Source organism: Balaenoptera acutorostrata, chromosome 10 (genome assembly GCF_949987535.1).
Source record: "Balaenoptera acutorostrata chromosome 10, mBalAcu1.1, whole genome shotgun sequence".
NCBI lineage: Eukaryota > Metazoa > Chordata > Mammalia > Artiodactyla > Balaenopteridae > Balaenoptera > Balaenoptera acutorostrata.
This window is the reverse complement of record NC_080073.1, coordinates 32,980,755-33,006,680: the sequence shown is the minus strand read 5'-3', so window position 1 is coordinate 33,006,680 and position 25,926 is coordinate 32,980,755. Positions and strand designations below refer to the sequence as shown.

The following is a 25,926-nucleotide window of genomic DNA, read 5'->3' as shown; positions in this document are numbered from 1 at the left end:
GATCTAGGATAATTAATTTTATCTGTTTTCAGATTTGCTCTTACATATGGGGTTGCTTAGTGGATTTGGTACAATGTTGGGGACTTCAATTTATCAGGAAAAGAAAGTCTCAGTCATATAGAAAGAGAACACATTTCACAGCTGCATTAACTTAACAGTAATACTTTTGATAGCACTTTTGTTAAGTGTTTTTATTTTGTTTGGAAATCATTCCAAGAGAAATCATAATAGCTATTACCCCATATGAGATGAAGAGATCATCAAGCTAGCTGATGCTAATGAAACTACGATAACCCGTGATTCTTGACAACTAGCTCAATCCATAAGATCGTACTTTTTTCCACTCACAAATCCTAAATTCAAACACAGTATGTTCTTGAAACTACATTTCAAAACAGGAACCTTAAATCCCTTTTTAAAAAACATGGGGAAAATACATTTAACAGCAATTTAATACTTTATTTCACGAAAAAACAAAATTTCATTATTTTTCCCTACAAGTTCATATTACACAATTTTATCCTTTAAAAAAGTACTAATTTTTCTTAAATCTTAGCCAACATTCCCTAACAAATTGCTGTTGTAGTATATAAAATGTTACCTCTAGATCGGAAAGTCCACACATAGGTATAGTTTTCAAAAATATAGTACTTTTAAGATATAGTGAACTCCCTATTCAAGTCTGCACCCAGGTATAGCAGTGTAACCCCTCTACAAAAAATTCAGTTTTGATTTTCCCTACACTCACACTTTTCTAAAGGTTTAAACAGCCTAACCAGCATTTAGTTTATAACATTTTGCTACCAACCCCAGTGGTTACCATGAACCACTGCAACCATTAAGTACTGCAAAGGCAACTGTCAGCATGGTAAGACCATACAGCAGGTCTGTAGATCAAAGAAGAGAAGGGGAGCAAAATATCCAATGTACCAAGGTAAGAATTACAACTGTATGAAATTGATAAACCAGAAAATTCAACTTCCATAAAATAATTCAGGAATACTGAATGCCCTTCGTAAATCTGCAACATGGGGTTTAGTGCACATATAAAATGTCAGGATGAGTACATAAGAAATCTGTAACAGGGAACTCCCTGGCGGTCCAGTGGTTAGGACTTGGCGCTCTTACTGCTGGAGCTCAAGTTCAATCCCTGGTCGGGGAACTAAGACCCTGCAAGTTGTGCAGCGTGGCCAAAAAAAAAAAAACCACGAAAAAATAAAATCTGTAACAGAGGTTGATCAATGGGGTGAAACTAAGTGTCTGGCCTAGGGGTGGAAGACTTGTATTTTGAAGTAGTTTTGTACTTCTTGAATTAGGTACCATGTCAAATATCTGATTTATTCAAATAAAATGTCTTACTTGCATCTTGTAAAACAGATGAGTTGGGGAGGACCACGTGTAATTTTAAAACTTCTGAATGGTTTATTATTAAAAATACTTGAATACATTCTCCCAAATATTTCAGCTATAGTTAAGACCAATAAACTTATTCCTAAATTTTTTTTTCTAAAAAAATTTTTTTTTTAAATAACTGCACCACGAGGCATGCGGGATCTTAGTTCCCCAGCCAGGGATTGAACCCATGCCCCCTGCAGTGGAAGTGTGGAGTCTTAACCACTGGACCACCAGGGAAGTCCCCCAGTAAGCTTGTTCCTGAAGTGCTATGGATGAAGGAAATGTTTTTAAGCTGAAATATAACTTAAATCCACATGGGAAATTTTCCATATTAAAAAACTCTAAACCAAATCCCTTCGAAAATGCAAACGATCACCATCTAATCTTACTTTGTACAGATTTCCCCCATATAATTTTTATTATTAAGATGGACTTTATTATTTTAAAAATGTCTTCAATAAATGATTTAAAAGAAACACATGTCAATATCTATAATAATACATGTTTTCTACTAACTATCATTCAAGCGTTGTGGTACTTTTGACTTTTAAATGCAAGGGGAGTGGCGAGTTCTCAAAAAGTAGCATCACTTGGATTTTTATACTTTTAACCACAAAATATGAAGATGGTATGCCAAATAAAGACTGCAGATGTTGATGGAGCATTATGAAGCATAAACAAGATACCTGATTCTCCCAATGAGAAAGAATCACTGATAGAAGCAAAACGTACATGAATCTTAGACATATTGTTGTGTGAAAGAGCCAAAACCAAAAGAGGACATATGTAGCAGGTTCCATCTATCTTAAATTCAAGAGTAGGTAAAAACTAATGTATAGCAAGAGAAGTCAGATTAGTGGTTACGGTTTGGGGCAGGGAGAATACTGACTGGGAGGATGCAGAAGAAGACCTTCTGGGGTACTGAGAATGTTCTACATCTTGATTTGGGTGGTGGTCACCTAAGTGTTTACATATGTTAAGAATTCATCAAGCTGTCTACTAAAGATTTATGCACTTTCCTGTATGTCATATCAATACATCTGTTCTTCCCACTTTGTTTTTTTTCAATTGTCTTTTCCTAGGAGGAGACAAAGATCATCTTGAAGAAAACTATTAACTCAAAGTCTTTTTTTTAATTCCCAAAAGAGAGGAATAACCATAAAGATCTACTAAAATTAGTCATTTAGCTTTTCTTCTGAATAAAAAAACAACAACACAGGATTTCTGAAAGAGTAAGACAAAATGAAATGGAAACAAAAAAGACCCAGACCAAACTCCAAGCAAGAAGAATCTGCCTATGGCCACCTGCAGGGATGCTGAATTGACTTGAGTTTAGACAAAAGAGACTGTCTTCTAGGCACCTACTACAACTAGCTAATCAGTAATATCTATAAATGTTTCTGGAATCCAAAAGTTTCCTAATCTCTTGAACTATCTGCAGAAATTAGCTTTACAATTAGCAAAAGAAGAATTGAGTCAAAAAAATTCAAGATTAGGAATAATGTACCTAAAAGATACATGGCCTCACCTCCTCGTATTTTTTAAATTTAAGAGAAACTTGAAGACTGCTTCTCATAAGATGTCCTGTAGAAATGGATTAAGAAAAATATTCTGGTCTTCCCAAGTCATCATATCAGATAGAATCTACTGTAGGTGAAAAAAACTTAATCTCTATGAATATTCAGTGACTCCCTTGAATACATTCTTTGTATAAGAATATTTGATATAAATCAATTAATGATTTAAATACAAATATGATATTGTCCAAATTTTCTGTAATTAACAGACTTAAACTGATGCCCTCCAGATAGAGGACCAGAACTGCAAGTAGCAATTCTGAAGAAGGGCACATTGGGAGGAAAAGCAAAGAGAGCCTTCTCACCTGGTGTTTGTTTCTCACCATGTTTCCCCAGCTGGTCTTCTGGGCTTCTTGCATTCCCTCCTGAGGGAAAGCATCCATTAGATTTGTAGACTCTCTTCAGGTACTGGTGACAACCTTTTAAAGCACCTTTCAGATAACCCCAAATGCTAACAAATTCAAGTATTCCCTCTTCTGCCTAAAATAATCCTGAAGGGTCATTAAGAAATGGGAAGTTGCTTCCCTTTCCATTCTGGTGATGATGGAATATCAACACCTAGATGTTGTGCCTTCAAATGGCTCTGAAACCAGCTATGAAGGTGTCTAAATGAGGAAAGTTAGGATAATCACCTTGTACAGACTACTTCCTTATTCTGTTTTTCCAACTCAAGCCAACTTCTCCAGGTCAGGAGTACCAGCTGCCGCTCTACGATCACTTCTAGGCCTCTTGCCCTCTCTGATAAGGTACTAAGTAGAGAATGGTGCTGAAGCCCATGGAAACTCATCAAGTTTTAGAAATTCTTTGCAGAGTCCTTGGAGGTCTCAGTAGCTTCTAGGTCACAAGCTAGAAAGTATATTTCAGTTGACTTTCTAGCAAAAACTGTTTGTTTTTTCTTTTTAAAGGTTAAATAAAGATCTAAGAATGGAAAAGATGTGCCCTGGAAATATTTCCCCAAATGCTTAGCTAACGAAGATGAATAAGAACTTGGAATATTAACAGTATCTGCATATGTGTGTGTATGTGTTTGTACAGAGAAATTAGAATACTGCAAAATGATCTTTCAACATCTGCTAAACTATTCTTGCCTCATGGTTCAATAAGTTTTCTAGGGATATTTACACGTAATCATTTCAGGCCATTCTCTACAATGATCCAATTTCTCTCAAATTATCCAATATTAAGAACTCAAATTTCTTTCAAATAGATGAACCTTAACATGACCACTTCTTAGACGACAGCTTGTGAAGTTTAATAACTTGAGAAGACAGCATTTAATTGGCTGCCCAAAGACCCTCATTTCATCTCTGTAGCTACCTCACCTTATTAGAAACACAATTTCTGACAACAATTTTCATTTGCAAATTGCATGTTCAACTCCATAGGGAGAGTAAGGATATTTTAAATCCCTCTGTTTTTAATAGGTTCTTTTGCAGATACTGACCAAGAACAGCAACACTCAATGATGAATATCACATTGCTCAAAAATAAGACACTGAAGATGTCAGAGCCAAGCAAGACCCAAGAGTGGAATCTAGAAAAGACAAAACGCTTCAGGAAACTGGTCCCTAAGTAAAACCAAGCAAACCTAAGTCCCAGTATACTTGTTCTTACCTGTAATTGGAATCAGTTTCCAATGTATTTCAGTCTCTTCAACATTATTTGACTTAGATTGTCTACGGAATCCATGTTCAATGGGAACAGTGGGACACAAACTGCAATCTTCAAAATTACTCATGTTAATTAAATCTGGATCCTAAAAATTAGAGTACAGATTCAATACCTTTCTTTTTAATTAATTTTAATGTCAAGAAAAAACAACTATTTTTTCACAGCAAATTCACAAACTTCAACCTAAACATTACAAACAAGTAAAATCAACATGGTGAAGTTATAATACTCTAATCTCAAACTAGAATATAATTTTTTCTCTCAAAACGTAATTGGTTGATTTACAGCAGAGGTTGGTAAACTTTTTCAGTAAAGCACCCAATATTTTAGGCTTTGCAGGCCAGATACTCAGCTCTGCCACTGAAATGCAAAAGCAGCCATAAGCAATACCTAAATGAATGGGCATGACTGTGTTCCAATCAAATTTTAGTTACAAAAATAGGCAGTGGGCTGGGTTTGGTCCATGCCCCCATCAACACAATTTAGAGTTTTAAATATGTCAGGAAATGGTAACAATATAGGTTAGTTTCTTAGTGCCTACCTTACACATGCCCCCAACTGACCCTGTCATCATCCTCCCCATAAAATAAATATCCCAAAACTACATGTAGAAAGCCTGGGGACATGCATATGACTTTAAAAAAATTTTTTTTTCTTTTGGCTGAGCCACGCAGCATACAGGATCTTAGGTTCCCTGATCAGGGATGGAACCCGTGCCCCCTGCAGTGGAAGCACAGAGTCTTAACCACTGGGCCGCCAGGGAAGTCCCATGATGCATATGACTTTTACTCAAAGACAGGGAAGAGAAAATGGAAGAAACTAAATTATGAACGAGCCTTTAGGAACATGGCGCCATCCTGGTACAGCCCCCGGTGATGCAACCACTTCTTGGGCAGGGGGGAGCTGGGGAGATCAGGCTACTTCTCAGCGAGATATCAGTACTCTGAGCACGTATCATAAACTGGATGCCCTGTCAAGCACGGGTGAGGGTCACCTCAGAGGTAATCCTAAAGGCCACTCATTTTCCATTGCATGAGAAATAGAAAGTATTTAACCTTGTTTCTAACTGGTACACTGACTTTGGTCACCTTATCTGCCTCACCTGTGGGTTCTGGTACGGCCAGCAGAAAGCCAGTGTTTTGAGGACTCAATTTTATTATGAAATGATAGAGAACTAACTCCCAGTAAGCCGTTCCTGACAAATAGATTGTCCAGCCTTCACTTTATCACAATGGTAAATTTCAGACTACACATAAAGCTTATGAGCAGGAAGGAAAACACTTCTGCATTTATCTCTAACAATGAATAACTTAGAAATACTATCCTGAACAGACACTATTACTGAAATGTGTATCATTTCTTTGTGAAAAGGAAAAACAAGCACACCCACATTCTCCATTTTTTAATTCTTAAAAAAATTTTTTGGCTGTGCCATGCAGCTTGCGGGATCTTAGTTCCCTGACCAGGGATCGAACCCGTGCCCCCTGCAGTGGAAGCACGGAGTCCTAACCACTGGACCGCCAGGGAATTCCCCCCCCCATCCTCCCTTTCATACACACATTCACAAAAGCAAACAAAGATAACCAAAAGATACAGGCTTACTTCTTTCAAATGTAGTTTATGGTCAGTGCCTACTTCACTGGTAGAAACAGCAACAGGATACTTTAAAGATGATGTATCAACTTCTAGCAGTGGGCTCTGAGTATCCTTAAAATGTGCATTTTCAATATTTGCACAAGTAGGCTGCTCATATTCTTTCTTATCCAGGGTAGAGTTCAACTCATACTCATGCTTTTGCCTCATCTCTTCACGGGCATCATCAGAGCTCAATCCTAAGGCCTTGTTGACTGTGTCTGTCAGGGATGCATCAGAATGACGTGCATTTGCTAGTGTTTCTGATAGCCAATTAAACAACCTATGGATGTCAGCAATGCTAGAGTTAGAGGTATCCTGCTGCTGCCGTCTCAAGTCAGCATCATGCCCAAGTGAGCCAACAAGCTGTGGAGACTCTGAAGGGAAAAGAGAAAGAGCCATCTCTTAAAGTCTGGAAGGCAAGCATAAAAATAATATATATATATATACCTAAAAATTAATTATCATATAACATTTATAGGCAGGAACTCAATCAAACCACCTGCTTAGAGTTTACAAGTATATCCATCCCTTACTTTCCAAATATGACTGGTTCTAAAATTTTGCACATAGGTCAAAATTCCCATCAAATGAAGGTTTATTTTCATCATAATTTGAAAATTCTATTAAAAATGAGCTCAAATATTATGTTGGTAATATGGATAATATATATAAATAACTGTACTGTAGTTACCTTAAACTCTACCACCAAAATCCTAAAATCAGTGAGGTACTTGACAACAGAAAAAATACCTACACAACGATTTTGCAAAATGTTAGAGAAGGGTATGCAGATTACTCTTAAATCTTCTAAAAATATAAAAACAACAAAAACCCATGACTTTATCTGATTTTGATCTCTCCCATAACATTCTGTACTTAAAATACTGGCTAACCTTTTCATAATCTAAGCTTTATCTTAAATGACTAGATTACTTAATTCATAACAAAGCTGAGATATTAGAGATACAAAATCACCCCAAAGAAATCTACACCAATCTTGCACTAAGAACAAAAAGGACTATGAGAGAAAACATGTTAGACATGGCTCCAAGCAGGTATAAATCTGGGTTATCTGCACCACCAGTATATTTAAAAACTTGCAAAGGGAGGAGACATTCAGAAAGGCATGTGCTTTAATACTGAAGCACATGAGGGTAGAGCCAGGGTAGATGTCAGGATTCCGATTTAGGTAGTGTACATGTACCACAGGCAAAAAAAAAAAGTTAGAAACAACAGGGTACATACTGTATGATTCTAATTATATGAAATTATAGAGACGGCAAAATAATCTACGGAGACAGCAGATCAGCAGTGGAGTGGAATGAGACAAACTACAAAGAAGAACAAGGCAACATTTGGGGGTAATGAAAAATGTCCTATATATTGGAGTAGTGGTAACACAGCTATAAAAAACTCATCAGACTGTGCACTTAAAATGAGTACATTGTATATAAATCATACCTTAAAAAGTTGATGTTAAAGGCAGTAAGGGAGACAGAAGGCTACCTCTTAATGAGTGGGCTCACCACCAAATTAAGATCAGAATGTTTTAAAAGTTAGAATCTAACCTTTAAATCTCTACTTTCAGGATCAGAAATAAAGTGTGCAAAATGACAAGAAACAAACACAAGTGAGAAACACCTAGATATGCAACTCTGACTATCACTAGTTCTACTTTAACCTATCTACCCCTTCTCCCCTGCCCCATTTCTCCTTTGATCTATTATAACCAGCATAGCTTTCCCACCATTTTAATTACTGAAAAAGCCTGATTTCCACCCACAAATATTTTTTCACACATACAAATTTGCCAATTATCAGCTAAAATGGTGCCAAAATTTAATTACCTTGCCTATTATGTGTTCAGTGCTAGGAAATATAGCTGACTTTAGGAACAATGCTTGGAGTTAGTCAGAAGTGAGTTCAAACATGGATCAGTGAACTCATAACTTTAGGTAAAATTATTTAACTTCTCTGAGATGGTTTCCTCATGTGTAAAATAAGGATAATAATGTCTACCAATCAAGAACTAAATGAGTCCACACATGTAAAGCAGCTAGCACACAGTAAGCACTTAACTCTCAAGAGACAGGTCAACAGTATTAGACAGTATGGATCAGTAAGCACCATCAGGTTCAGCACAGAGCAGAAATCCAGCATAAGCTAAAGGAGATGAAAACCATCAAGGAGGAGAACAGCCAGAAAGCTAAGGAGGGATATGAACTGTGAAGATATGAGGCTTGAGAGAAATGAAAGATGCTTCAGGAAAAAAGAAAGAAGTATAGGGCTGACCATGACATATTCTGAGAAAAGTGCCTTAACCAAGGAGAGTGGGAAACATGGCTACCCAGGCTGGACATGGCCAGTCTGTAACAAAGCCTTGAAAAACGAATACAGAAGCTGAGATTGGCAGCAAAAGTTCCTTTACAAAAACAGGGGACTGCCTAGATTGGCTCTCAGGTTATAATTTGCAAACCCTTGTATGAGGAGAAAGGACAGAACTACTTTACTATGTTTTTGGTTGTTACTTTTATACTATATAAAAACAATTCTGATATTTTACCTTCATACAGATGGCAATTTTCAGATAAATTACTGGTTTTGGCGAGCTTTCTCATATTTTCAGGTAGATCGTCAAGCTTCCTCTTTAAGACAGTTTTGCTTCTTATATCTTCTGTGTCTGAGTCCCCACTCACATTTTTTTTCCTACACTGAATTAAATTAATCAATTCTTTGACTCTATCCTTATCATAATCCAAAGAGTGAGATGACTTCTGCTTTCCAGGTGTAATAGTTTCACCCCTTGAGTTATTTCGTTTTCCGAATTTCATTTTTGTACCATTCATTTCTTCTTCTTGGCCTTCATAATCTGAAAGTGGACTAAACTGTTGAAGTTTTCTGTTTTCTTCAAATAGCTCTTTTAACTTATAAATAGGTAACTGATACATTTCAGGCCGAAAAATATAGGTATGCAAACAATTATCAATATGGGATTTATTTTTTGGAGCTGAATATAAGAATTTTTTATCATCTAATCGTGAATCATATGGAAACATGATAAACTCTCGTTTACCTGAACCAAAACCTCGCTTAAAAAATTCACTTACATACTTTTCAACAACAGAATGAAAATTTATAGTATTTATATTTTTGAATTCCTTTCGACACTGAATCAAAGCAAACTGTAAAAATTGAGTTATTTTTAATACATCTGGCATGCTCTCATGTCTCTCCTGTGGTGCTGCACTGGTTGAACCTTTCTGTGCTGTAAACAAACAAAAAAGCAAACCATGTTAGCAATCAAGAAATTAGTGAAGTACAGATCTACATATCGTCAAAGCAATGTAACAACATCCATACATTAATGGTGGACCAAACCAGTATGTACCCTAATACATATATGTTAGGGATATATGAATAGCATGCTTCTAAGCCCAGGAACCTAAAATGGGCCAATAAGAAATTAAAACATGAAAACTGCAGAACATATTTTTAAAGGGAAAAACACCTGCCCATTGAAGATCTTCTGCATGTCCCTAGGCATCAACTGGTGGCAAGCAAAATGTAAGGAGAAATAAAGACCTGAGGCTCCTAGCAAGACTGTCCAGCAAACAACAGTAATGTCACTCCTTCCTGTTGTAACAACTTTGTCTCTATCTCTCTATCCCCATAAGCAGATATGTAGGCACTGAATGGTTACCATTGAGAATCTCATTTTTTTTTGGCTGTGCCACGCCGCTTGAGGGATCTTAGTTCCCCCGGCCAGGGACTGAACCCGAGCCCTTGAAACTGAAAGCATGGAATCCTAACCACTGGACCACCAGGTTAAAAATGAAATTCTTGGGAATTCCCTAACAGTGAGAACTTTACCTTAAGACAGCATTAAAGTTCATTCTTAGAAATGGTGAATAGAAATGGTGTTCTCTAAAACAGTATGAAAATTCTTATTAATGTGAATGGCCTAATATTTAACCTAGCACATGATGCACTTACAGTCGCTAAAATGTGAATGCAAAAATGAACTAAGCTAAAAAAAAAAAATCATATAACAATAGAAACCCTGAAAAACTAAGCTATAGTATTGTAACAATTACAATCAACATTTACTTAGTGAAAACACTGATAAAAACCAAGATAATTTTTCATAGTTAAAAAAACAAGTCATATAATTTGTGTTTATATATCGCTAACACCTCTTAATACCCCCATTATCTCCCAAAACATGACGTAAGAAAGACAAAATGCTTAGTGAGTTATCTGGAAATTTTCAATAAAATGTAGGTATCTATATGTAACTGGATTTAGATATTCAAAGAACTTACAAGTAACTATGCCTCTAGGTTCTTGAAATAGAAACAAAGCATGTAAGACTCGAGACTTAGCAGTATGATGTTCTAAAAAAACAAAAGTGAAATTCATTAGCAATATATTTTAACTTTTAAAAAGTTAAAGGCGAATTATAAAAATTATAGAGAAGATCACCTACCATATGGAGAAACCATTTGACAAGGAGAGAGAAGAAAAAGGTATCCTCGGTCTCCCAAAGGTTTAACAAGAACCTACATTTTTGGAAGAGGGAAGAAGTTGAATTTGCGTTATTATTCACCATAAGGCAGAAACATAGCAGTTTCTACTAATTATAAGGAAAGCAAAAAGTTTTTGATCATCTTTTTAGGAAAAGTACTGCTACTGAATTAGCTAAAAAACTCTTTCCACCAACTCTCTGCTGATTAACAGGATTCCAATCAATTAAGAATGCCTTTATTATGAAATGCCTTTTCATAATTTTAATGAGAAAATATTACTGAAAGAATTCTAACTATTAAATCAACTTGTTGATTTTTCCTTGAAGCTAAAATACAAGAACCAAACAAAAACTTCAAATATTTTCCTCAGCAATTCAAAAGACATGTTTTTAATTGCCAAGGTGGTGTGCTGGATGTTGGAGATACAAAATATGACACAAATGCTACCTTTCAAGAGTTCAGGCTAATCTCAAATGAAGTGTGTTGCTGTAATCTAATTCTTCACATATTTAACGAACATCTTTCACACGTAAGGCAATTTGCCTTACCAGAGATAACTTGAAAGACAAGCAGCACAAGATCCTTTGATCAAAAGAAGGTTATAATTGGGTGGAGAAAGTAACACAAGAAATATCAATAATTAGATAAGACAGGAAAGGTCTTAAAAAGATTTACGAAGCAACAGAAAGGAAAAAATACAGTTAGTCTATGGTTGGAAAACATATTGAGAGTATATGGGAGGTGGATTTTGAAGGACGGGTACGTTGCCAAGAGCCTAAAGTTGTAGGAAAGACATTTCAATAGAGGCAACGTCATGAACAAAGGGCAGAGTTATAACATAATGGACAGTTTGCAGGCATCAGAGTACTTACGACTGGCCAAGGGTGAGGAGAGACTAGGAGAAACATGTAAGACAAGTCTAGAAAGAAAGATCATGGACTAGATTGTAAAAAGACAAGAATGCCAGGTTAGCCAGAAATGCCCTCGAGAGTATACCCTTTTGAGCTTAAGTGCTTCCCTAAAAAAAAACCCAAAGAAACTTGATAGCACTGGAGGAGGAAAGAAAACAATGTAATGCAGAGAACTCAGTTCACAGACTACTGCAATAGTTCACAATATTTTTTGGATTAAAGAAAGGGTAAGTAAAGGAAGAACTGAGTATAAGCAGCTAAACACAAAAGGATATCTGGATTCTGAAAGAAAACTTGTGCTACCTAAATTCCTATTAAGCAACTCCAGTAAACAAAGTCTGTGTAAGAACCAATAATTTAAAGGACTAAAGTGACTACACTATCAATTTACACTTAATAAAAACATTGTTTGAACACCCAAAAGTAAGGTGGACAATGCATCTGCAAAATTTTTGTTTCAGACTCAAACCCTTTTATCCAAAATGTTTTATATATCATACCTCTTTTAACATTTTGCCCAACTCTTGATTTGTCAGAACAGAAAGTTGGGAGACATGAGTAAGAGCTTCATGTTTTGTGGTTGCTCAGAAAAAACAATTAGATTATTTTAACTTCTCACCCACTCCAAATAACAGATTTTTTAACCTGATTGGCTTAGTGGCCTAAAGACCCTAGTGCCCTAAGGGGACTCAGTGTCCCCAGAGACTCATGGAACACAGGGAATCTACACGCAGAAACAACACTCAGGCAGACAGAAGCCCTAGCAGTAATATCTGTGGCTTTAAGCCAAAGAAACACTTTCAATCCTGTACAATAGGAAACACCTGTGAACTCTGTACTGATGCCTCTATTTATTACACCTTACTGTTTCCTTCTCCCTCAGAAAACAATACTAACCCAGTCTGTGGATTTATATTACTTGATTCTACTATTTTGGCTTTGCAGATAACATTACAGGTAATATGGTATGAAAACAAAAAGTATTTTTAAAAATGTAAAATATTAAGCTCACAATCTTAAATCACCAAGCTTCAGAGAAAATAAGCTAACCTAAGAGAGATTCAGCAAAAACAATAGATTCAAATACCCAAGAGCTGCAGATTGGAATCAAAAGATGCAATATATAAAACAGGTATGAAATGTTTAAAGAAATAATGTGACAGAACTGAAAACATGTTCACACAGAAACCGTCATACAAATATTCACAGTAGCAATATTCTTAATAGACAAAGAGTGGAAACAACTGATGAATGGCAAACAAAATGTGGCATTATCCATACAGTGAAATAAAAGAAATGAAGTACTGATACATGCTACAACAAGGATGAACCTTAAAAGTATTATGCTAAGTGAAAGAAGGCACTAAACGCCACATACTGCATGATTCCACTTATATAAAATGTCCACTATAGACCAATCCATAAGACAGAAGTAGACTAGTGGTTGCCAGGGACTGGGGGGAGGAAGGAATGTGAAGTGAATGCTTAGTGGGTATGTGGTTTCTTTCTGGGGTGATGAAAATATTCTGGAATAAGATAAGTGGTAATGGTTGCACAACATTGTAAATCTAGTAAAAATCACAGAATTGTACACTTTAAAACGGCTAAAATGTGATGTAATTACAAAAAATTGCAAGGAACATCAGAATATAATCTCTACCTCCTAGAACAGTCCCTAGTTGTGTGTTGGCACACAACAGGTACTCAATAAATCTTTCTGAAAGAATTAACAAGAATCTGTTTTAAAAAAAAAAAGTCAGGCAGATCTCAAAAAGAACCAAATATAGCTTTCAGAAATTAAAAATATTTTCTGTGAAATCGAAAATCAACAGCAAATTAGACACAGCTAAAGACAGAATTTGTAATCTAGAAGATAGCTATGATGAAATCACTCAGAATGCAGTACAAAGGAATAAGACAGAAAACACAAGAGAGGTCAACAGACACTGAGAACAGCATGATGCTTCAGAGTCCTAGAAAGGCAGTCAAAAAAGAGTGAAGAAGTATAATCACAGAGATAATGACTAACAATACTCCAGAAAAAAAGCTATAAATCCACAAATATGAAAAGACAATATATACCAAGCTAGATAAATAAGAAATCTACACCTAGATATATTTAATGTAACTGCAAAACACCAAAGACAAAGAAAAAACTGAAAAAGCAACCAGAAAAAAAAAAGATGATCTACAAAGAAAACATCATTAGACTAAGAGTGGACCTCTCAACAAAAATAGAAGCCAGAAGATATCATAGTAAATACAGTCAAAGTTCTAAGAGAAAATAGCTGTCAACCCAGAATTATGTCCCTAGGATTTAACAATTAAAAAAAAAAACACATTTTTCTCAAGTATAGAGGGGGCATGTACAAAAACTGACCAGAGTTATTTTTTTTAATCCCAATAAATTTCAAATAATTACCTGTTCTGATTTCAATGGAATTAAATTAGAAGAAGAAAAAAGTATTCTCATATATTTGGAAATTTCAAAATATACCTGTACATCATATGACAAAGTGGAAATCATAATGGAAACTAAAAAATACTTAGAACTGGATGATAATGAAAATACTACATATTAAAACATGTAGAATGTAGCTAACGTAGTACTTAGAACTCAAGTTCATTGCCCATTTTTCTAACATAAGAAGTCAGAAATAGCTAAATAACACCCCCCCAAGTAGACTAAAACTGACAGATGAAATTAATAAAACAGGAAAACAAAGGTACAACAGAGGGTCAAAACCAAAATTTGGTTCTTAAGATGAATAAAATCAACAAACCTCTGGTGAAAAGTACTAGTAAGAGACAGCCTAATGAAAATACTACTTGCAAAAATACAGCAGCTATTAAAAAACTATAAAAGTAATTCTAGCTCAATAAATTTAAAAACATAGAAGAAATGGACAATTTCCTAAAAAAACCAAAAAAACCCATAATATATCCAAACTGACCTGAGAAGAAATAGAAAACCTGAGTTTTCTATTAAAAAATTTGAATCATAAACCCATAAACATTTTAAAGACAGTTTTGCAGCTAAGTGCTACCCGACATACAAAGAATAGATTCCTTTCATCATATATACATCCATCTTTTGTAAAATGAGGAAACACCACTTAACAATTCTGGGAAGCTAGTATAACCTTGCTATAAAAATTAGATAAGGACAAAGATAATGAGAAAGAAAAATTGTAGGTCGATCTCACTCATCATCACAGATACAAAATTCCTAAACAAAACATTCACACAACAAACCAAGTATTTTTTTTAAATGGGGGAGGGTATTCTAAAACCAGAAGCACAGGAATAGTTTAATACTGAAAAAAGATAAATATAATTCATCTTATTAAGTTTATAGGATAAATACTATGCATGATGGTAAATTTTATGTGTCAACTTGACTGGGCCACAGGGTATCCAGATATTTGGTCAAACTTCATTCTGGATGTTTCTGCAGGTATTTTTGGATGAGTTAAATATATATACATGTGGATAGACAGAGTAGAGCAGGTTGCCTTCTCCAATGTGGGTGAGTCTTACCAGCTGAAGGTCTGATTAGAACAAAAGGCTGACCCTCCCTGGAGTAAAGGGAAATTCTTCCTGCCTGCCTGCCTTTGAGCTGGGACACTGGTTTTTCTCCTGCATTTGAACTCTAAGTGAAATATCAGCTCTTCCTGGCCTCAAGCCTGCCAGACTTCATCAGGAGACATCAGGTCTCCTGGTCCTGAGACACTTGGATTCAGACTGGAACTATGCCATCAGGTCTCCTGGGTCCCCAGCTTACCAACTGCAAATCTTGGGACTTTTCAGCCTCCATAACTGTGCAAGCCAATTCTTTATAATAGATTTCTTTCTATATGTATACTGCTGACCCCTGAACAATGTGGGTGTTAGGAACTCCCACGCAGTTGAAAATCTGCATATAACTTTACAGTCAGCCCACCATATCAGTGGTTCTGCATCTGCAGATCCAACCAACCATGGATCATATAGTACCGCAGTACATATTTACTGAAAAAAATTTGCATACAAATGGACTTGCACAGTTCAAACCAATGTTGTTAAAAGTATCAACTGCATATCCAACTGGTTCTGTTCCTCTGATGAAACCTAATACACCATGTAACCATCTCGATAAATACAAAAAAAAAAAAAAAAAAGAATTCAATAAAATTCAAAACCCATTCACGGTTAAAAACTAAAGAAGGAGGGGCTTCCCTGGTGGCGCAGTGGTTGAGAATCTGCCTGCCAATGCAGGGGACACGGGTTCGAGCCCTGGTCTGGGAAGATCCCACATGCCGCGGAGCAGCTAGGCCCGTGAGCCACAACTACTGAGCCTGCGCGTCTGGAGCCTGTGCTCTGCAACAAGAGAGGCCGCGACAGTGAGAGGCCCGCGCACTGCGATGAAGAGTGGCCCCCGCTCGCCGCAACTAGAGAAAGCCCTCGCACAGCAACGAAGACCCAACACAGACAAAATAAATAAATAAATAAAATTAAAAAAAAAAAAAATGCTGGCCTCGGCCCACTAATAATTTAAAAAAAAAAAAAAAAAAACTAAAGAAGGAAAAAATTTAAGCTGATAAAGATTAATTATGAAAAACCTAAAGCAAACTTCTAACCTAGTACAAACTTCCTACTAATGGTTAATGTTAGAAGTGTTCTTTTGAAGATCAAGAAGACAAGAATGGGACTTCCCTGGTGGCACAGTGGTTAAGAATCCACCTGCCAATGCAGGGCACATGGGTTCGAGCCCTGGTGCAGGAAGATCCCACATGCCACGGAGCAACTAAGCCCGTGCGCCACAACTACTAAGCCTGCGCTCTAGAGCCCACGTTCCTAGAGCCCGTGCTCCACAACAAGAGAAGCCACCGCAATGAGAAGCCCGCGCACCGCAACAGAGAGTAGCCCCCGCTCGCCACAACTAGAGAAAGCCCGTGCGAAGCAACGAAGACCCAACACAGCCAAAAATATATAAATAAATAAATTTATTAAAAAAAAAAGACAAGAACGCCTACAATCACCACTTTTATTCAACATCATACTAGAGATCCTAGATTAGAGAGGAAAAAACAAAACAATGTTGCTCCCAGATAATGAAATCTATATAGTAATCCCAAATAATGTACAAAACTGAACAAATTATTCATATTTCATATACTGATCTGACATAATCAATATATAAATATCAATTACATTTCTATATACACAACAAACAGAAAATGCACTGAAATGGAAAATACTGTTTACAACAGCATCAAAAAAATAAATAAATAAATAAGATGTCTGGGGATAAAACTAACAAAAAATGAGCAAGACTTGTATCCAGAAAATTATAAAACTCTGTTAAAAGAATACCCTAAAGAAGTGAAGAGATAATCTTGTTCATGGATAAGACAGTATCGAATTTGATCTACAGATTTAATACAATTCCAATTTTAAAATTCCAATAGGGTTTTTTTAGGGGGGAGGGGAGTAAGGAGCTAACAAGCTGATCCTAAAATTTTTTTGAAAAAATCAAGCTGATTCTTAAATTTGGGGTGGTGGGGGGAAGCTAAATCTCAAATAGCGGAACACTCCAAAAAGGATGAAAAAAGTGGGGCAATTTGCCCTACCCGGTATCAAGACTTCTTAGTGGAGAAAGGATGGACTATTCAGTAAATGGTTCAGGAACAACTTGTTATTCATATTGGGGAAAAAATGAAGTTGGATTCCTATATTATATTAAACAAAAATAAAAAACAAAACAATACACACACATATATTTTTTAAAAACTTAAGTGCCAAAGGCAAAACCATAACATATTCAAAAGAAAATATAGGGCAGTATCTATAAGACCTAGGGGCAAGGAAAGATTTCTTAAGTTTAAGTCACAAACAGTACTTAACATTCAGGCAGACAAATTCAATTACATTAGAGTTATGAACATGTATTCTTCAAAAAACACTGTGAATAAAGTAGAAAGGCAAGTGTAAATTATGGAAAAACAATTGTAGCACACAGCTGAGTATTAGTTCCCAAAATATATATTAAGATCCTCAAATTAGTAAGAAAACACAAGCCACTCTATAATGGAATATAATTTGCAAAAATACTGAATCACTATGCTGTACACCTGAGACTAACACAATATTGTAAATCAACCATACTTCAAAGCAAAAAAAAAAAACCACAAGCCACTCAAAAGGAAAAATAGGTAGGCAGCTGAACATTAAGATATAAGTTTACGAAAGGATGATCAACTCATCATATTTCAGGAAAGACAAGCTAAAATCACAATAAGATACTATTTTATACCCACCAGATTGGCAAGATTTTGCCAAAGTCTGACTATACCAAGTAATTATCAGTACGTGAATTAATGGGAACTTGCTGGTACTGCGGGTATAAATTGGTACAACCACTTGAAATACAATGCATTATTTTGTAAAGCCAGTCATACATTATGATTCAGTAATTCTACTTACAGATAATAAATCTAATATACTAGATCTACACCTGAGAGAAAATTATCTTGTATATGTACATCAGGAGAGACTCAAAATGTTCACAGCAGAGACAATATTCAAATTTAGGGACATTTCTCTTATACTTTTTCTTATACTAAAGTTAGCTTTAAGAATTCATTTGACTTCACTTTGTTATATACCTGAAACTAACACAACATTGTAAATCAACTATACTCAAATAAAAATTAAAAAAAAAAAAAGTTAATTTGACTAACAACCAACCGAAAGAGAGTTCAGTATTTTACTTATTTTATAAATACCCCTGTGGGAAAATACCACTTCCCTGAATTCTGTGTTCCTGCAAAAAGCCCTAGCCTTCTGACATGCAGAAATGTATATGATATAAAGATAGGAAATGTTTGTTTACATTTCCCCCAGAAATATTTCACTCTTCACATACCTTAAGAATTATATCTATAGCCAATTACCTAGTTAATTGCTCTGATCTAAAAGAATAAATTTCTCTTACCTCCCTGAAAGTGCCAAGTGAGTACACAAAAGGTTACAGTACAGATTAGGTTCCTAGGTTAACTCCCACAATTCCAGAAGACTGGAGAGCTATCTCTGTAGGTATTACATTTCAAGGAAGAATAAATGGGTCCCAGGAACTTGGAGATGTCTTTAGGTCCAAGAGGGCTAACTGGCTGCTGAAGAGATTTCATTTATTCATCAAAGGGTTGGAGTTAATATTCATTACATTTTCAAGGATATCTTTTTCCAGGAGGGGAGGGAGATAGATGTCTCCTTCCCTTCATGAGCAAAGAAAAATCATTTTCCTCATCCCTTGCCTACTGAGTGTCCAACTACTTGCATAGGATAATTGACCTGAGTCTCGATGCATTACCCTAAGGGTAGGAAATAGGGCAAAGGAGAACCAACACATTTATTACTGTGAGGTACTGACTAAGTCTCTCTCTGATCCAGAACATCTCCTGTGCGTATTCAGGATAAAATTATTAAGAACCCAACAGTCCCCAATGCACCTCCCATTATGATGACAACTATGAAGAAAGTAGCTATAGTTAGAATAATTCCCAGCGGGGTTTGCAGGAAAGGGGGCAGCCGCACAAAATACGTCAGTTCGTTAGATTCATGTAGTGTATCCTTATGGAATGCCTGTGCCCTCTAAGATCTAGGATCTTACTTTACTTCTTGATTCTGGGAAGACCCAGTCCTCCACAAACCTAATATAACACTTGCTCAGGTGAAAAACAAAATGCCAGTATCCTTCCTATCCTGAGTCTCACTATTAGGCACTCAACAGATACTGTACTTTTCTGATAAACTCCTCACTGCCCAGACCCACAATACTCATTCTCTGAAATTCAAGAACTGAACAGATTTGGATAACTCAATATCCCACCATATCCAAACCTACTACCTAAACTTTCACTTTATGAACTCAAGAACTGAATAGATTTTGGTCATGAGGAATACTTGTATCACAGACAAATTTTGGGAGGAAAACAAGAAATGCAAATATAAATAAAAAAGTATGTTCACATGTAGGTGAATGTGCATGTGTGTGTGTTCTAAGATGCCTACCTAAAGATTTCTAGCTGGTCTCAAAAAGTTACTGCTAGGTGTCCATCAATTCACAAGTGTACAAACTCTGCCTATGAGTTTTGTATATAATTTGACCCTCCCATCTAAATATAAACGATGGATTGGTTAAGCAAATATATAGGCATACAACAAAATTCTACGTAGCCATCTATGAAGTTGCAGGTTCTGAAAATCACGGATACAGTTCTCCATGTGACTACCTGGAAATCGAGGCTCAACAAAATGAGGAGTAAAAAGAAGTCAACAGCTGAAAACTTGTATTAAATGGCATACTTGTGCAAAACCTTCTCTCTCTACTGGAATGTCCCATCAACACTTAAACATGAGCTCACCTACCTCATGTTAACAGAAACCTTGGACTAGCCACTCTCCTCTGCAATCACCTCCTCTCCTTCAGCTAAATTATACATATTAGCATCATGTATTCATTTTCCATTCATTCCTGAATCCATCACAATCTGCTGCCTGACCTAGTAATCCCTCTACCCAAACTCGATATACTCAATACCTACTAAATTAGATACTACTTAGTAAATATCTCTTAAATCAGTCTCCTTTTTCTTTTCTCATCCAACCTATCATTACCCTCTAAATGTAATAGTTTCCTACCTCATCTCCCCCCTTCAATTCACTCTCTACAGAGTAACCAAGATAAATTTTCAAAACACAGATTTGATCACATTGCATACACGATTAAAACCTCATCCCACTCTTTAAAACCCATTGCTATAGGATCAAGTCCAAATGTCCAAACATTCGAGCACTGCCTGAACGACACTGCAGAACACAGCCCCCTACACACTTCTCTAGCCTCATGTTCTACCACTTTCCCCCAACTACTCTAGTGTTTTTATCCTTTCAACCTCACCAAGCGCCTTGTTCTTTTTGAATCTTCAAATATGTCACTGTCTCTACTGGAACAAAGCACATCTGAGTAACTCCATTTATCACATAATCCAGGAAAACAGAGTCTCTTGCCTCATTCTTTACCAAACTATATACCCTGCATAAAAAAGTGATAATGAATAAATATTTGTTGAATATCACTGTCACAAAATATAATAAAGATACTTCATGGGGAAGACTGGTCTATAGAGGATCTAGTGTCGTGGCTAAAAAGAAAAGTACCAAAGGCCACAGTAAAACACTGTTAATCAAATGGCAGCAACAAAGACAGAGACCTTACATTATTTTCAGAGGCAAAAATGAAATAAACCGAAATATTATCATAATCTCTTATTAATATGCATATGTCTAAGGGAGAATGAGGAACATTTTAAAACCTTTCACTCACAAGTTTTTCTTTCTCTAGTTTTTGCAGTAAACTTTCCATGTTACTTCCAATTCTTGTCTTTTCTACAACTTCATAGAGGCTGCAATACATTCCATTCTTCAAAACTGACATAGGAAAAAATACATAGTAAATATTCAAATCAAGTCTGCGTCTTATATATTTTAGTAAAATTAAACTGCTTTACCTTCATATGGACCTAAGTAAGTTTCCTTATAAAACAGCGCTGGAGGGATTTTCTGTTTCAGATGATCAATACTCATAACTGTTTCAACATCTAACTTCTCAGGACTGAAAGAAAATTGAAAAGGCGTATTTGCCTTACCTGTATTTTTAACTCTAGCAATTTTCTCACTCTCTCTCTCTCTCTCTCACACACACACACACACACACACCCCCACACACACACAAGTATCTTGATGGAATACAGAAGAGCATATTTATGAATATCATACTTGATATTTGATTTGGGCAGTTCAGATATATGTACAGGTAGCTAGACTGTCCAGCAATATTACCAACCTTCCATCTTTAAGCCAGAAGCTAACCGTTATTTATACCAATTTTACTAACCACAAAGGATAAAAAGTTGTCATTTTATTAAATGCAATTCAACTATGAACAGTTAAATTAATCTTCAACCATTTATGGGGACCCATAATGCTTACTGTGGTGGTAGCAAAAGATCATTTTAAACCTTTCTATTCCAACATATGTTGCACAGGACTGAAAACAGCATATAAATTTTAACTTAACTCACCACATCAAGCTGTTTCCAACAAAGAACTGATATCTTTTAAGTCTATCATGTTCAAATTGCTAAATGAAAAATATATCTAAATAGGACAAAACTTTGAAAAATACTTTTAATATTTAAAATCACTAAGAAAAAATCTTATGCCATAAATGTGTATAACTATTTAGCCCATCTGCAAATCAAGACAGAAAAGCAGAGGGCTCATTCTGCCAACTAAGTTTCCAAAGTTATCAAATCAATCTTTTTTAAAACAAACCATTGTTTATATGTAAGTTCTTATGGATCAAAGTAAAATTTAAATGTAAGTTAGAAAAAGGAATTTTAATTGTAAGTAAGAACTGAATAATTAGCAACTACTAACTGCTATTTTCTTGTAATATAACATACTTACAGCTTGATAGGCAAAAAAGCACGAGTGGCTGACCTCAGAGAAATATAACACAAAAGCTTTCCTTTATTTAAAAGCTGTCCTTTCCACAACGTGTAGTTAAATTTATCTAAATAAAAAGAATAATGACACAACTCAGCCTCTTGGCAGCCCAGAAGCAAATATTTACTAGAACTAAAGGGAAAAACATCCAGAAACACAGTTTAAGTAGAACCACCAAAAGAAACCTTGACATTTCTATTTACAGGGAATTCAAATACTAGGATTTTTGTTTCAGGTATCTTTTCCCCTACAAAATTATTCCAAATGAAAATAACAAATTTATTTGCCTAAATGTCCTCATATCAGAAAGCTGAGGAGCAAAGACAATACAGTACTGCCCTCCTATTTCCCCCAAAGGAGACCATACTAAATCCAGTTAACTACATGAATCCCTCACAATGTCTTACAGCTTCCACTTGCGCTCTTCTCATTGCAGAGAAACTTGAAGATAGAAAGTGTCAATATTGCTTTTAATCTTCTCTCTCTTCTAAATTCTACACCTCTGATGAAGTTAATACTTTTAAAAGGCTGAGTTGTGAAACTTGTTCTATTTTTTACCTTTATCAATCAAAGTGCTAAAATTCTTTGGTGTATTCACAGTACCAGCAGATTCTCAAAGGAGACCTTATGTTTGGATGACCAAATGTTGATGCTACATCATAACACGGCCTCGAGCTTTTTCATACTTTGCAGATTCTCATTCATTATAAAAATAAAACAAAGTACTTAACTTATTAATTTTTTTACTCTACATACTTATTCTTTCGATTTATAAAACTAAAAGAAAGAAATATAAGAATCTTACCTGTGTTTCTATCTGCATTAAAGCTGTTAGATCTACAAATAAATTTTTAAAAAGAAAAAAGAAATATTACTGATTGCTAACAACATGAAAGTTAACATTCAGGGCATTGACAGAAATGCTATTTTTTAATGGGATACTGTACAAGAGAATTAAATCCTTCCCTCCCAGTATGAAGAACAAATTACTTATTACAACATTTAATAAATCCAAGTCTACTCAGAGAAATCAGAATCACTTACTTGGCTCAAATTACCATATTTTCCCAAATTTAAGGGAGCTGTTTTTCCCAAAAATATCCATCAGGAGAGAATATAGTCCTTTAAAGTCTCTGTCAATTACTTTATTTTGGTGATGAGATTTGAGGAAATAGCCTCAATCATACTTAAATATTTACTAAGCTTCTATTATTTACTAGGCACAGTTCTGGGTAGCAATTACAGGATGAACAAAACCCCTGCCTTCATAGAGCTTACAGTCTCATAAGGAAGACAGACAACAATCAAAAAGTAAGTATAAAAAAAAAAAAAAGTAAGTATATAGTTTACCAGATGATGATCGTTTTAAGTGCTATGGAAGAAAAGGAAGAAAGAAACTAAGGGTACATAGGTTTCAAAAAAAAAATCACAGAAGGTCTCACTGACAGTGTAAACTATGCAGCTAATTGAGGAATGAGGGGGAATAGCAAATGCAGAGGCAGAAGCATTCATGGCAGCATTCAAGGTACAACAAGGATGTTCATTTTAAATGATATGGAGGGTCAACAGATAAAATCAAAGAGGCAAAGAAAATTAACAGACAATCATTATTCCTGGGGGTACGACCTTATAATTAAGTGCTGGGTGTCTTTTAAAAATCACTGTTGAAAGGCACTATAGTAAATGTATCATGGAGATCACAAATATAGAGCCACCGGAAAAAAAAAAAAGAATGAAAGAAAAACACAACTGTCAGGATATTATGCAAATCAGTACTTGTGGCTGTGGATGGTTTCCAGGGCTATTCACTGACCAAAAAAAAGTGCTGCATCTCAAACAACTTAAATGAAGACAAGACAATCTGATCTGAAAACTGATTAAAAGGTTGACCTCAAAAATGTCTGTTTCATGAAATGTGGCTTTTTAAAACTGCAGTATTTCTAAATTACTAGATATTATGCATGACTTTAAATCTGGGAACGCAAAGTAAAAATAAGTAGATATTTAACTGTTTCACCTACATCTCTGTAAATCTTATTCAATTTTGCCAAAATATTTTCTGGAATCACCCCATGGTGGGGGGTGGGGGGGGGGGGAAGAAACTGATTTGTACTTGGTCACCTCATATTAGAGCTTGTAAGAAATCATCAATGGCAATTTACTCTGACTGACCATCAGAATCACCTGGAAGCGCGTAAAAACTACCAAAGCCTAGGCTCCTTCATAAATACTTGATTTAACTGGTTTGAGATGGGGCTGAGGATTTGTAGAAGCTCCCCATTTCCAGGAGAGCTAATACACAAAATTTCACTTTTAAAAACTGCATTTTGGGGAATTCCCTGGCAGTCCAGAGGTTAGGACTCTGTGCTTTCACTGCCCAGGGCCCAGGTTCGATCCCTGGTCTGGGAGCTATGATCCCATGCGCTTCACAGCACAGCCAAAAACAAAAAAACAAAATCAAACAAACAAACAAAACTGCATTTGGGCATTCCCTGGTGGTCCAGTGGTTAGGACTCCGAGCTTCCACTGCAGGGGGCACGGGTTTGATCCCTGATCAGGGAACTAAGATCCTGCATGCCACATGACATGGCCAAAAAAAACCCCCAAAAAACCAACTGCATTTATGCAGCTATACAAACCTTCAATATCAGGAAAAAAAGGTTAACCAGTGAGGTTTAAGTAAATTTTAGTTTTTATTTCCACACAGTTAAGTATCTGTCCTTCTAACTGACTTCTTAAAAGTCATCATCAACATTCATGAATCTAATTAATTTCAAGAGAAGGAAAGAAAATGGGAAGAAATACAAAGTGTTCCTCCTAACTCAGAAGTGCAGGATACGTGTTATATACCATTCTGGATGACGTCTAAAATTCATGAGTCTTACCTTGATGAAGGTACGAACTTCGGAGTTTGTATATCATCTTTATAAGTAAAAGACACAACTGCGTATGGACACACGTGTCTCGGTCTTCGCCTTAGCTCATCAAAGCCATACTCATAAAAATAATACTAAAAATAAGAAAATGCAAAATTAACTTCCTTAAGAAGGCAAGAAGTAGACAGTGGAATCTTACAATTACCTGCCTGATTTCTGAGAAACACAATACCACTTAAGTACCTTTAATGAAAGATATCTTTAAGCACTGCTTGTCAATTTAATTAAAATAATTTGTACTTTATATTTATTTTATGATATAAAATATTCTGCTTCTATATATATATATCAGATGCCAGGATACTAACAGGTATTCCAAAAGTTTACTTCTGAAGAACTGACCAGTGGGAATGCACAACAAATTTCCTCATGAAAATGAAACAAATGGAGCCTAAGCTCCCAGGTCAGCCCAGAAAAACCAATTTGATACAAAAGTAAAATACTAAGAACACAATCTCAAGCAAACCTAGCATTCTGCTCATTATTTCAAAAGAAAAACACATTTTTGACTCCAATGGCAGACAAAGCAACAAAGGGGAGGTGGCAGAGATTACAAACATAGGTGACAAAGGCAGCTGAACCTCTTCCTATTACCCTATCTATCTGCCTCTCCCCTTCACAACATTCATTAGATTAGGGTTTTCTGACCTGCAGTCTAGGGATTTTCATTAAAAAGAATGCCCTAGTTTATAAACAAAGCACTGTCCTTCAAAGTCCATTCTCT

General features: G+C 35.8%; 1 protein-coding gene across 7 annotated transcripts in view; it reads right to left on the bottom strand.

Moving 5' to 3' along the window:
- The window catches only part of TASOR (transcription activation suppressor), a 48,517-nt gene that overhangs the window by 9,048 nt on the left and 13,543 nt on the right, over nucleotides 1–25,926 (bottom strand). For 4 of the 7 annotated variants that reach the window (XM_007192279.2, XM_007192281.2, XM_007192283.2 and 1 more), the window contains exons 7-17: nucleotides 25,152–25,276; nucleotides 23,072–23,103; nucleotides 22,228–22,333; nucleotides 21,267–21,370; nucleotides 21,083–21,186; nucleotides 10,765–10,837; nucleotides 10,601–10,672; nucleotides 8,842–9,543; nucleotides 6,246–6,652; nucleotides 4,587–4,728; nucleotides 3,278–3,337 (exon numbers count right to left, since the gene is read on the bottom strand). In XM_007192279.2, the coding sequence (XP_007192341.1) occupies nucleotides 3,278–3,337; nucleotides 4,587–4,728; nucleotides 6,246–6,652; nucleotides 8,842–9,543; nucleotides 10,601–10,672; nucleotides 10,765–10,837; nucleotides 21,083–21,186; nucleotides 21,267–21,370; nucleotides 22,228–22,333; nucleotides 23,072–23,103; nucleotides 25,152–25,276 (1,927 nt within the window). The remainder of the gene's footprint in view (nucleotides 1–3,277; nucleotides 3,338–4,586; nucleotides 4,729–6,245; nucleotides 6,653–8,841; nucleotides 9,544–10,600; nucleotides 10,673–10,764; nucleotides 10,838–21,082; nucleotides 21,187–21,266; nucleotides 21,371–22,227; nucleotides 22,334–23,071; nucleotides 23,104–25,151; nucleotides 25,277–25,926) is intronic. The other 3 variants (XM_007192280.2, XM_007192282.2, XM_028169093.2) reach the window with 1 other exon arrangement.